Below are 14,427 nucleotides of genomic sequence, written 5' to 3'. Positions count from 1 at the left end.
GAAGCCCATACTGCTCTATATTATCCCTTGCCCATGGGGTAAAATATTGCAGGTGACCAGAGTAAGTTCCAAGTCTATCCAACTATCTCTCCAAAGCAAAACAATTCCGAACATATGCAGGTAAATCCAAGGTGTGGGCAAACGTTGTCAGGCTGCAGGTAGCTTTAAATGGGACAATTCCACCAGGCAAGCCACTATAGGGGTGAAGTTGTACAGGGGTTCTCCCACTAATCCATTGTTCTTTGGAAGAAAAGGCCTGGAAATCCTGGAAAAATGGTGTAAATGCCAAAGTTACAGCAAACAAGCAGAATAACTCCCATGGAAAGTCACCCCTAGATTTTTTTTATCTGGTTCAAGTTACACGATTGAAATGGGGGCGGAACGGACAGGAATTATGATGTCTTACAACATCCCATTATTTCTGTCTTATTTGTATGTGTGTGCAGCTGAAGGGGTGGGTGGAAGAAGTGGCTCCCCACCTGGACTGAAAATTTTAGTGGATGGAAAACAAGAGCAGAAACCTAACAGGAATATACTTCACCCCAAAATCTGTCCCAGAAAATTAAGATGCATTACACCCCTTTATCATCAAAGATAGTGTGGATTTATCAGGCTCTCTTCTCCACTACTAAAAGTCTCCTCTGAGCTACCTCTATTATCGTTTCTGATGCCAGTTGTGAGGAGCGCACCGATTTCCTTTGTATCCAAAGTTGAGGCTATCACTACCACTGCTACTCCTTCCTCACTAATGCTGAACACCTCATCTTCCTTCTCATCTGTATCAACATCTGTAACACTATGTGCATCTATGCTGGTGTCTGCTTCAAATGGAGGTGGTGATTGTTGGTGTTCAGGTGTGTATATGGCTGCCTCTGGTGGTTGACTGGGTTCTGCTGATTTGTGGGGAATAGATGGAGCATTATGAATACATAAGTACACACCCACTTGGGTACTTCATTGGCATTGCTTGCACTATTATGCGCTTTTACACAATCAGTGTTTCTAAACACAGTCATGTAACATATTAGCAAGGTTCTTAGTCCTCACCTGTGTCTAGGCACCTCACCTGTTGTCATTGGAAAATCACAGGCAACATGCACAAGATTTTTCAAACTTGCTGATTGTGGATGAAATAGATACCATGCTACAGGCGCACACTCAAAAAATCTAACTTATTGTGAAAATCATAGAATATCTGAGGTTGTGAAAAGTGCCATATAAATTCTGTCTTCTTTCTATGTGTAAGTGGCGGAGCTCCTTGCTGAAATTAGCTTTGTGCTATCAGTGAACTATTTTCCATCACTATTCTGCATTCCACACGCACATTCTCTGACTTTTCAAAATTTCTAGTGCTCAAGTGGCTCAACAGTTGCTTCCAAAGCATGAAAAGATCTTTACTGCGAATGTCATTTTTAGCTTTTGCTTTTTCATTGCCAATTATGAATTTGCATTTCTTACATTCCCCAGTAAGCAATGTGACACCTTGACAATTTCATTAGTAAATCCGTTAAGGGTTCAGACAACATGCTTTATGTCTCATTTCTACAAATTGGGGAATGTCAGACCCATATCGATGATCAATATCTGAATATTTTTTCGGTGTTACATGATGTAAAACAAAGGTTATTACTAATTTCATTACATAGGACCTCCACATATTAAATATGTGATGCAAGACCTGCAGACTTTATTTAACACGAAACGTAGTGTTGTCTGGTTATTTTAAACAGTAGATTATTGGAAGACGATTCATCTCCCTTGTATCATAACAAAAATTGATACCGAGCCAAAGAAGGAGATATTGGGACAGGTGACGCAAAGCTTGGTCAAAGAGGTAGGTTTTAAGGAGTGTCTTAAAGAAGGAAAGAGAGGTGGGGAAACAGAAAGGTTTAGGAAGGGAATTCCAGAGCTTAAGGCCGAGACAAGTGAAGGCACCAATGGCTAAAGGCGGCTGTCAGTGAAAAGTGTGAACGTTATAAGTAGTGGGGACTGTATTTGAGATACCAAGATATATACATACTCTCCATAAAATTACATTACATTGTATTTTTAAATTATTTTTAGTGTTAAGATTCTAAACTTTAGGAGTTTTCTCCAAGAGACAAGATTGCTTCTCTAGGTATATACGTAGAGTGAATAATTTTACAATTAAGTAACTGCAAGAAGTAAAATAATCTCAGTATAAAAGCTGCTTATAAAGTGTCCTGTACAACAACTACTTCAATGTTTTAAAGTATGTATTCATCAAAATACCTGATTTAACATATTTTAGAGATAAATTTAATTGTTCACATGCACTGTGAAATAAGACCAAGGTTAAACCCCTTGCCTTATTCTCTATCATTGTAACATAACATCTGAGCCTCTGAGGAAACAGGAGAACACCAATAATGTTTACAAATGCTTTCTTATAATAGGGACTGCATTTTCAAAACCTCAAATTATATATTCATCTTATTTCTACTGATCTGTATCGAAGTTTGGAGTAGGTAAGTTAAGGACTAACTATAGCTTCATTGAGATTGCAAGAGTAAATTCTGATATATAAATTAAAGGGCATTTTAGAAAACATTGAAAATCTAAAATAAATACCACTGTCTATGTGTACACTATAGAAATTCCAGACCAGAAGATCATGCTCACTTTAAGTCACTGTCACTAAGTTGATTTAATTGAAAACCCGTATGTTAACTATTCTCAATGCAATATAACGTGGGCATTTATAGTATGAAATGTCATCACAATGGGAATGACCCCAGTTATTGAATGAACCAGGTTATGGAGGTAGTTACTGGATTTTTGACACTAGCCCAAAAGTATTTTGTCTACAGTTTTACAATTACGCTCCTGTGCGGCACCTTGGGACAGTTTACTACGTTAAAGGCACTTATAAATGCAAGTTGTTGCTGTTGTTGATTTGAACTGTTAATGTATCCAGGTATCAATGTTCCAGGATATCTCCTTGATTTCTGACCTCTACAGAGACGTTTATGGACTTATAACAACAGCTGGTATTTTTGCTCCTTGGACCTGACAGAGTTCTACTTATATCTTTTACCACAGTAACCAAAATTAGATGTTTATCCCCGTGGTATAGTGACGCCAAGTTAACAATGACAGCATATCATATTAAAAATATATTTTAAAGGAATTTTAAGTCAAAGGAATCTTCATCTATCCTTTCCTCTATCACTTCACATTTTGCAGTATTTATGTTGTGTGATCTCAGCCATACTTGTGCTGTTTCTGACATAATGCTCTGCCGCCAGAAGTGTGTCAAAGCAGGGGCTGGTGACCTCTGCCCCTGACCCCACTGAAGTATCTGGGGTCAGGAGAAAGTCACTTCACTGTGCCCGCATTAATACGGGCATGTCTTGGACACCTGCAAAATGAGGGGGTGGGGGCTGGGAAAAGTGGCACTGGCCAGCTGCTCTTAGCCTGCCAATGTCACTGGCCATTTGACTGCCCTAATCGGTCCCATTTAGAAGGGGGCTGAGAAGATTACTTCTGCTGGGATCCAAGCCTGGATCCCCAGGTGAGACCTACTTATGCCACTGAGCTGACCTATATGCTCAGTCCAAATCTGAGGGTCTGCACCAAACAGGCCCCAATGAAAAATAGTAGCCTGGACTGGGAATCAGCATATCTGGGTCCTGACTGATTTTCCACCCCTTCCACTGCACTTCCGGCTGGCTTACGCTGAGATTGGGCCACTGGGTACATGGAGTTTTGGGGCTTATCTCTCAAGAGTAGGTCAAACAACATCAGAGACTTACAACTGAAGTTCCACAAGTATGCATGGTAATGATTGGCCTGATTAATGCCCACAAATGATAGAAACTGTACTAGCCCCAGAAGAAACGACAAGCATGGTGCTCTATAACTACTTAGTCATTGTAGCTTTAATATTACATTGCATTTGAAATGCTTTTGACTGAGTGCCCTCATGTAAGGAATTTCTTAATTCTTATCCTAAAGTGAGATCTAATATTACCAGAAGTTTCTTGCCTAACTATTAAGTACACTATTACTGCATGGTTCTACTATGAATCTGTAATGCACTGATGTAGGCTCTATACAGATTGTTTTGCTTTAAAAAGGTACATTTGGCATTTTAATTTACTATATCCACAATAGGAAGAAATATTTCCTTGGCTCAGATGATACATACACACCTTACCATGATTCAGAGAAGAGGCAAAGATCTTTAAAAACTAATGTCAGTAAAATAAAACATAACTGAAACAAAACTTTATTATAACTGCTCTTTTTGAACAGGTCAGACATTACATTTTACAGAAAACTATGCTGTGATTTGTGCACATAAATTCATTAAGTGGTGAAAAATAAATTAAAAATAAAACTGCAAGTTGCACTCTCTCCAGAGCTATGTTTCAGTGTATAGTTAGTTCACAGTGATCATGGAACTAAAGATAGTTAAAGTGACTCACAAGCAAACAGTAAATACGTAGTACTCTTCATTGTAAGTAATATCATATTTATTATTTGTATGTGTTAAATATAATTGTGTATGCAATTTATATTTGAGCTGCTCTCAGTAATAAAATTGCTTGTTTTAACATGTGGCGACTGGAATATTTAGGAACAAAAATTACTGAATGTTTAATACTATTAGAAAAATGTCACATTCTACATTAAAGATAGCTATAGTTGCCACAGCTGTTTTGATTGTTGAAACATAATTTGATGTGCATACATCAATTTTTCCCTACATAAGAAAACCCTGAAGATGATGTAACTTGCAAACTAATTGAAATTCCTGAATGTTTATTTCTAAAGCTATAAAGTAGTTGTCTGCTAATACTAGTCCATACTATCTATAGACAGCACAAATTAACTCCTTAAGTGTTTCTACCCCAGAGACTCATTAAATATTAATTGAGCCTGCTGAAGAGCACCTCAGAAGGAGCTAGGCTGCTCAAAATTACTTTCAAATGTTAGAAATAATCTAATGATATTGTCCTACTACATTAAGATGTAGAATACAATAGTTCACCTGGATCCTTTTGATTCTCTATATGAAAGAGAGAGCAACAAGGAGGGAAAGAGAGAAAAACAAGACAAATATGCAGGATTAATGAGCAAGTGAACCAAAAGCTACACCCTAGATGTGTGGCACCAATGACTTGCAAAGAGTTTGCCCGATGCCTCCAACTACCCTCAACAAGAATGGATGTTACTATAAAAGCCTTCCACGCAAAGGGCAACAGTGGTGCACCACACAGATGGACAGTCAGCAATTAACATTCTGAGATGAAGGCAAGCAATGAGCTCAAGATAGAAGCGAGTCACTGAATCCTAAAATGTAAAAAATCGGATGATCCATCAGCAGCTTGAAATTGAGAAAAGGTTAAGATATGTAAAAAGAACATGTATGTATATGATTACATTTGTTTAATTAGTCACAGACAAGACAGACTAAAGTTAAAATATCCACACATATCTAACAGAATGCCTTTATCCACAGTGAATAAACAGCCCATTTCTCACGGCCAGCTGTGTGACACTGGCTACATATGCGAGTCCTGGCTTTGTATAGTGTACCGGTGACAAGTGCTTACAACTCAGGAATACACAGAAGCAAAGTAAAAATGCATTCAAGTCACAGACAATAACAGTAACTTAAAAATTTACAGATATTTTGAGTTCATCACAAACAATGGGCCATGTGTAAAAACCTGGCGTAGGTCAAAAACAACTGGCTGGAATTCAAACATTCGTGATCACAAACAGAAGCAACAGACAAGGGGGCTGAGGGACGAAAAGTGCAAGAGTGGGATTGGTCAGGGGCTGGCTTTGACTGGCTTTAAAATCATGTCAACAGAAAGAGCGAGAGACAGTGTGGAAAGGATGTGGTAAGTACTCACGAATGGTTAAATCCATCACTTGAGAGGCCAAGCAGAAGACAGGATGGTCATACATTTCTCTCTTTTTCCCTATAAAAGAGGATTTGGGCATGCAAGAAGCTTAGGTCAGAAGTAAAGAGATCATAGGTCAGAGGAAAATTATATTAGGTCAGAAAGAAAAAAAGCTTTGGTGTTGTTTGGGATATTCATAGGACAGCAGAAAAAGATATTTGAATTTGTAGATAATTCAGGTTTAACCATTCAGCATGCTCATGAGTCACAAAAGAAGCTGTGACCATGATTCTGACAAATCTCTTCAGATTTTGTAATCTGCTAATGATAAAACATAATGAATAAAGGAAAACAGAATTTTGTTGATTTAGGCTCCAAGATACTAAATGCAGATGCTTTTAGTATCTACACCACTCTCAGGTATTTCTTCATAGGCACAGTCTTAAGCACTTTCCCAACCGATTGAAACTTCCAGAGTTAGGTCACTGCCACTGTACTATTAAACTACTTTTTGATTTTGATTGACTACATGGTAAACCATATTTTCAAAAGGATATCAACTATAGCCAATTCAGCTTTGAATGAAATCCTTGCATATCAATAATGAAACAACTGAGAAGGGAACGTACTGGTCTATTTTAAAATTTCAGTCAGTGTATTTGAGCTATTTTCAATAATGCACAGAATGGACTATGCCCATGTAAGGAAGCCTGGTACATGCAGTTGGTGAATGCTGGGTTGCTGAGACCACAATCCCTGCATGCTGGTCACTAGGCACTTCTACAGCCACTTTTTTAGGAATATAAAAAAGTGACTAAGTCAATATAAAACAAGAAAGGAGAGAAGCAGAAAAGAACAGGTAGTGCGGAATGAATTACTTCTCTGAACAAAGAGCTGGAAAAAAAGTATTTGGTTGCTTCATAGTATTCCCAGACCTAAAAGTCACAGTGCAAAAGAGGGTACATTAACGGAACCAGAAAGAATTGAGGCACAAAAGGGAAATAATCAAACACTATGGGATCTACACTGGAATTGAATGCATTTTTACTTACACATACCCATCATGTGCTCAAGCTTACTAGAAATGCACTCAGCTCTGTCTAAACTTGCAGTCAACTGCAGAGCTCACCAGCTAAGTAAGAATCTAATATTTTCAAACAATAAAAAGATGTTAGTTTATTTACATCATTCCACAACTTTATATTACTGACAAAACTATGAGAAATATAATTTTAAACCTCAACTCATCAAAATAACAAACTTCAAATTCTCCACCTATTGTTCAAAGTGTTGCTGCAAAATGCCTTTAGTGCGCAATTCTTAACTCAAACATTTTCTCTATTTGTTGCCTAACTATTCTCACTAAATGAAACCTGTACCTTTAGTACACTGTTAGCATTGTGATAACGACCAGATAAAAAATACTGTTACATTACAAAACATACAAGACTAACACCTTTCAGCAACTGTTCACACACTTTTACTCTTCAAAAACTAGAAGTTTCCATAAAGATACAATTGTGGTTGGTTGTCATTTGATGAATCATTCTAAAAGTCTTAACACTAAAAGATGCCATAGTTTATATTCTTATCTATGTGTCAGGTTTATTCAACTAACAGATATGTCTTACTCATATCAAAACACAAGAAACTAGTGATTCACCCGTGCAAACTGTAGACCTGTAATGGTGTAAGCAAGGGGGTGAGGAGAGTCTGGTCGACCATTAAAAGCAATTTGATGCGTGTCAATCATTAAAAACATTTGTCAACCAAAATGAAAACACATCAGTATATAAGGTCCATAGTCAGCAAGATCAAATGCCACTTTCATATCTTGCTTTGAAAGTAAAAAAAATTGCACTCTCCCCATCTTCACATCAACAGTATAAGAATTCACAAAATCCTGTTGAATAGAAGGTTAAAAATCTGTGAATACAACAATCATAAACAAATCAAATATGAACTTGACTTCAACAGACACTCTGCTAAACTATCATCGTACAGATATTCCTATCATCGTACAGATATTCCTATCATCGTACAGATATTCCTTATTAGACAGATTTGAATTAGAAAGCAGGAAACAATCCTTCCATTTTTAGATGATAGACCTCTCTTTTAGGTACAGGTAGACTACCCTTTATCCGGACTTCCGAAAACCGAAACCCTCTAAAAACCGAAGGTTTTTTCGTTCAGCGTAAGTCGTGCGTATGAACGAAAAAACCTTTGGTTTTTAGAGGGTTCCGGTTTCGGAAGTTCGGATAAAGGGTAAGTCGTGCGCACGACCCCCCGCCGACCCCCCCGCGGACCCCGCCGGCCCCGACAACCGCCGACCCCGCCAGCCCCGACAACCGCCGACCCCCCCGCGGACCCCGCCGGCCCCGACAACTGCCGACCCCGCCAGCCCCGACAACCGCCGACCCCGACAACCGCCGACCCCGCCAGCCCCGACAACCGCCGACCCCCCCGCGGGCCCTGACAACCGCCGACCCCGCCAGCCCCGACAACCGCCGACCCCCCCGCGGACTCCGCCGGCCCCGACAACCGCCGACCCCGCCAGCCCCGACAACCGCCGACCCCCCCGCGGACCCCGACCCCCGCCGACCCCGACTGACTTACGCTGAGCGTCAGCGTAAGTCGTGCGCACGACCCCCCGCGGACCCCCGCCGACCCACCTTCCGAAATCCGAAATTCTCCTTTATCCGAAACTCGGCTGGTCCCGAGGTTTGCGGATAAAGGATAGTCTACCTGTATCTGTCTTTTGAGGGGGACTTTCTATTTTAAATGTTATGGGGCTAATTTCCATGAAGTTTTCCAGCTCGTTTGGCATAGCTCCAGTGGAAGAGCTGCAGAAATCCTGGAATAACGATGTACAGGAAACTTTTTTTTAATCCGGCACGGACGGGACCGACGTGGTGCCGGTTCATCAAAAATTCCAGATAACCGAAAGCTATAGTAAAAGATACGGAGCTGAGAGCTCCGTATAAAGCAACAAACCCTGTTGGGTTCAGAACAATGGCCACAAGTTGCAAGAGTCTCTGTAGTTTAGCAACAGCTGCAGCCACACCCTTGCACAGCAACAGATGGAGGAAGGCAAGTAATAAAAGTTACCTGAACCTACTCCTGAATTTTGCCGGTTAACCGAGATTTCCGGTTATTTAGGTGCCGGTAAATCGAAAGTTTCCTGTAAATGGTGTTATTCTGGGGTTTCTGAAGCTCCTGCACCAAAGTATGGCGGACAAGCGGGAGAGCCCACAGAAATTCACTCCCTTTGTGTTTACTTCTCTTCCCTTTCCATTTCTTTTACTCTATCCAGGCCCTGAAACGACACTGGATGAGAGGCTGGGTGATCCTGTCGCAGGTTGCCTGATGTGGCTCCTAGCATGGTGTGTGATTGTGACCTGTGGACGCCTCCCTGTCCTATTTTCACTCCCTTTGTGAGGATGTGCCTGTCTCTTAGTGCCACCTGACAGCAACATGGCTGACATCAGAAACTGAGCAAGTGTGGGAAATCAAAGCTGTATCCTTTCATTCTGTGGCACTGTGCATTAATGCTCCAATACAGTGCAACACCATTACATGATCTTACATATTTCTGACCATCTTGGACATGGCTATAAGTAACAGTAGATCCAATGTTACCATTCTGTCTTATCTCACTTTGCAGCACAATATAACTTACAGTCCTTCAGAAATTTCCCCAAATTCCAGTGATGATACAGAAAAAGCTTACCTTCTTTTCATAACTGCAGGTGATAGTAAAATGATGTTTAAACTGTTCTCGAGATTTCTGTTTTTGTTGCATAATGTATCTGGTAATGAGGGTCACTTTCTTTCGAGATTTCCAAATCTAAACTATTGGATTGTGGCAAATCACATTACTGCTGGTAATTTATAATTCTAGAGCTATTGTGGTTCGAGTTTGTGTATATTGAAACACTGCACTCTAAAATTTATCATTGGCTCCCAGATATTTCAACTAAAAAAAACCTGTTTCAGATCTAGGTTGCTATGATTACCTGACACTATTAACAATACAGTCCATTGCTTCACCTGTCAGATCTGGAATACACAGCTCATAAATCTTTAGTGCTAATGTATATTTACTTCCTTACAGCTAAACTAAACTCACCAACAGTACAAATACCATAGCCTGAATCTTGTTTTGAAAATAAGCAAACAATTCCAACTAAATATTTAGTAACTGTAAGTCACTAAGAAGTCTTTAATTTGCTTATAAAATATACAGATTTTATTTTTAGGACTATATATTCTTGAAAAATACAACATTTCTGAATCAACGCTCGTTTACATATGGAGTTTTCTTAATAATCTGCCTCCAAGTGTTTCATCTAGTGAACTGCATTCCTAAGTAAACTCTCTGTTACTTACCTTCGATTTTGGCGTACTCAGAGAGTCGTGTGTAGTTCACGAGAGCAGCTTTCTCCAGACATTTCCGAATGACAACTTTAACTTCTTCTTGAGGAACAGGAGTTACTATATCCTTCATCAGCACCTTTGCAATTACAGAAATGGCAGTGCATTAGATATATGTCCTGAGTTAGGGAAATGGAAATAATGGTACCCCTCACTCTTTATGACTTGTCCCGTAGGACTTTTCCTGACACTAGAAAAAAAGTTGGACTGGACAGCTATTAATGTCTCCACTAAAGATTTGGGCCTGGCAATTTCTAACTGCGGTATTTAGGAGGAATTTTTAGATATATTGGATAATAATATTTTAAACATGCACGGCACATTAACCATAAGTTACTCCTGATATGTGAACTTCACACAGTGAAATATGAACTACTCACCCTCTCCAGGAGAGACAGTGTAGCCTTTAATGCACCCTCGGGTCGTCCAAAAGGAAAGCAGTACCTGTCAGCAAGATAGATTTTATTAATTATTCTTCAACAGAATGTTTTTTAAATGGTCAGTATGTATCTGGGTTGACTTTGTTGACCACAAAAAGCGCAGTTCACAGGATAACCTCAGCTTTCTTATTACTGTAGATTAACAGAACGGTAACTTATTACGCATTTCAATACCTTCCAATACTTACACATCCATGTGGTGCTTATGTAAACAAAGTGAATTAAAGAAGATAGGTAGCTGAATAATCTGTCTCCATGTGTTTCATCTAGTGAACTGCATTCATAAGAAAACTCTCTGCTACTTACCTTCGATTTTGGCATTTTCAGAGAGTTACGTGTAGTTCACTAGAGCAGCTTTCTCCAGACATTTTCGAATGACAACTTTAACTTCTTCTTGAGGAACAGGAGTAACTATACCATGTCTCAGAAAAGTTTATTACTAAGCTATACAGGGTGCACTGGGCTGTATAAAAATAATAAGTATGATCACTGGCCTAGAAATTCGATGGCGCACGCTATTTTTTGGGCACTAAATAAGGCCCAAAAGCCTCTATTATGGTGGATAGGAAGTGCATGTTCATTATGAGCTGGAAGTGCGCCATATTGTTGTAGGCAAAAATATAGGTGGCCAGGGCCCTCGCTTGAAACAAGCGTTAGGTCCTTTGAATATGCAAATAAGGGGCCTTATGCTTGTTTGAGGTCCCCAGTGTAAAATTGAGTTGCCCTGAACACAGCACTGGCTGCGTTTGGGAAAGCCAGGTCTGCATGTGGTTTAACCAGTTGTCCTTAAAGTGACTGCTACAGGCAGCCACCAAAAAGGTAAGTTTGTAAAAAATACATACCTGAATGTGAAGCCGGGAGGGGCAGGAGTGCTCCACCCGACTCCATATTAAAATTGTGGGCCACTGCTGGCCACCACTTTCACCTACTCACGATGATGCCTCGACTCACTTCCAATTTCCGCCTCGACACCCCCCCCCCGCCTCCACCCACCAACCCCAATTGTCCTTACCTTTCGTGGTCACCCCTCTCCTGATCGATCCTTCTCTCCTGGTCGCTCCCCTTCCCGATTGGCACCCTCTCCTGATCACCTTCCCCTTTAAGCACTGACCTAAGGGCTGCTATCGGCAACACAGCGGCCCGAAATTCAAAGCCTCTTCGCCAGCGAGCTGCCTGGGATGCCCAGCAGTTGTCTGCAGTTTACTGGTGTCATTTAAATGGGGCCCAATATCGGGTGCGCCTCGGGCCTACCCGTTCAGGCACAAGGATCAATCCTTGTGCCCAGCTTGCGCTGGCAGGCCGGTATGAATACATTTCTAGCCCGCTATGTCTTAAAATCTGTCAGCTATTCCACATAAAATAAATCACTGGTTGTCAATAAGGGCTGCGCAGTCAGGTGGCTGGAGAAAGAACAGGAGACACCCAGAGGCACATAGCTGTCAATTAAGGGGAGAAAGCAGAGTAGTGCATAAGCCAATGGTCAAAAGAAGTAATGTGGAGGAAGATATCCCAGTCTGCTCTGCCCAGTAAAGCTGCTGCTGTAAGTCTTTGGTATTCTTATCAGAATGGCGTGTTCTGAGAGATATTAAGTTGTCTGTTTCTGTACTCATCCCTAAAATCAAACAGCCTTGTTACTTGCAATAAGTAGAAAGTGTATCAGCTAGCTTCACATTTCTATCTGCTTGTATTCACCTAAAGTGAGTAATCTGATTCTCAAGTAGTAAGCGCAGTCTCTCCTTGATCTCCTCGAAACGTTCTTTTTCTTCCACTGTTACAGTTCCTATTCCATCGGGCCTAGAAACAAAGAAAATAACATTTAGCAGCAATTTTTTCATTATTCTATTCACTCACTCCTACCTTTGCAGCATTCAGTTTAGTACTTAAAAATATGTCCACATCTTAGGGCTGTGATATAAATTATGTATACTTTTGTGCTTTTATACTGAAGTTCTCCAGCAATGCAGGAAAGCTGAATTTCATTTGGAGGATTTACTTTCAACCAGTTACTGAGTTATTTGACAACAGATTAGCAAATTATAATTAAATAATACTCAGTTTTATTTTTGAGATCCGGGCCTCATTAACACTGGGCCGGTGGGCGGTGGCTAGATAATCGAGCGCCCTGGGGCAGCCTGCCAGCTTTGGCCCAGCTGGCCTCCTGGCAGCAAGACGGTAAGTAGGAGGAACAAAAGAACATTCGGCCCCTCAAACCTGCTCCGCCATTCAATAAGATTGTGGCTGATCTTCTACCTCATCTCCACTTTCCTGCACTATCCCCATATCCCTTGATTCTCTTAATATCGGAAACTCTATCGATCTCTGTCTTGGATATACTCAACGACTGAGCCTCCACAGCCCTCTAGGGTAGAGAATTCCAAAGGTTCACCACCCTCAGTGAAGAAATGTCTCCTCATCTCAGTCCTAAATGGCCGAACCCTTATCCTGAGACTGTGACCTCAGGTTCTAGACTCTCCAGCCAGGGGAAACATCCTCCCTGCACCTACCCTGTCAAGCCCAGTAAGAATTTTGTATGTTTCAATGAGATCACCTCTCATTCTTTTAAACTCCAGAGAATATAAGCCCAGTCTACTCAATCTCTCCTCATAGGATAATCCTCCCATCCCAGAAATCAGTCTGGTGAACCTTCGTTGCACTCCTTCTATGGCAAGTATATCCTTCCTTAGGTAAGGAGATCAAAATTGTACCCAATACTTCAGCTGTGGTCTCACCAGGGCCCTATATAATTGCAGTAAGACGTCTTTACTCTTATACTCAAATCCTCTTGTAATAAAGGCCAACATACCATTTGCTTTCTTAATTGCTTGCTGTACCTGCATGTTAACTTTCAGTGATTCGTGTACAAGGGCACCCAGGTCCCTCTGAACACCAACATTTCCCAATCTCTCACCATTTAAAAAATACTCTACTTTTCTATTTTTCCTACCAAAGTGGATAACTTCACATTTCTGCACATTATATTCCATTTGCCATGTTCTTCCCCCCCTCACTTAGCCTGTCGATATTCCCTTGAAGCCTCTTTGCATCCTCCTCACAACTTACATTCCCACCCAGCTTTGTATCATCAGCAAAATTGGATATATAGGGCTCGATTTTAACTCAGGTGCGGGGAATTGTCGGGTTCCCCGAATTTGGTGTTTCCCACACGAATCTAAATGGGTCTGTGAGATTGATGCAATTTTAACTCAATTGGCCAATTGATTTCCAACGTGTGGGAACCCTTGGCAATTGAGTATTTCCAGTCAGAAAGTCACAGAATATGACATCATCATTGCTGCTGCTTTGAGGGCCCACAGCAAGCCTTGCTTCTTCTGCAGGCTTCCAAACTTCACCATTGAGATGGCACAGGAGCCTGCAGGAGCAACGGCCAGAGGGAAGGCAAGGGCTGCCCCAAAATTTGATGAGGCTTCACTCCAGGCATTGCTGGATGGTGCTAGGGCCCACAGGGAGGTCCCGTTCCCTTCTTCAGGGAGGAAGAGGCCTCCCAGTCAGACCAAGGCTGTGTGGCTACAGGTGGCTGGGGAAGTCAACTCCTTGGGGCTCACACGGCGCACCTGGATGCAGTGCAGGAAAAGATTCCATGACCTTCATCGCACTGGAAAAGTAAGTACTGTATGAAGTTTCCTCACCAGCACTCAGCTTTAGCAATCTCT

At 41.0% G+C, this 14,427-nt stretch overlaps 1 protein-coding gene across 15 annotated transcripts in view; it reads right to left on the bottom strand.

Annotated features, from left to right (window-relative positions):
• Positions 1 to 14,427, bottom strand: part of cadpsa (Ca2+-dependent activator protein for secretion a) — a 583,962-nt gene that overhangs the window by 163,989 nt on the left and 405,546 nt on the right. For 8 of the 15 annotated variants that reach the window (XM_086001517.1, XM_086001512.1, XM_086001513.1 and 5 more), the window contains 4 exons: positions 12,449 to 12,550; positions 10,697 to 10,760; positions 10,272 to 10,395; positions 5,018 to 5,035 (listed from right to left, as the gene is read on the bottom strand). In XM_086001517.1, the coding sequence (XP_085857643.1) occupies positions 5,018 to 5,035; positions 10,272 to 10,395; positions 10,697 to 10,760; positions 12,449 to 12,550 (308 nt within the window). Of the gene's footprint in view, positions 1 to 5,017; positions 5,036 to 5,888; positions 5,958 to 10,271; positions 10,396 to 10,696; positions 10,761 to 12,448; positions 12,551 to 14,427 lie in introns of all 15 variants that reach the window. The other 7 variants (XM_086001518.1, XM_086001522.1, XM_086001524.1 and 4 more) reach the window with 2 other exon arrangements.

Source organism: Somniosus microcephalus, chromosome 11, assembly GCF_052327205.1.
Source record: "Somniosus microcephalus isolate GS21.2 chromosome 11, FLI_Smic_1.0, whole genome shotgun sequence".
Classification (NCBI taxonomy): domain Eukaryota; kingdom Metazoa; phylum Chordata; class Chondrichthyes; order Squaliformes; family Somniosidae; genus Somniosus; species Somniosus microcephalus.
Note: the sequence above shows the minus strand (reverse complement) of the source record. Positions and strands in the feature narration are given on the sequence as shown.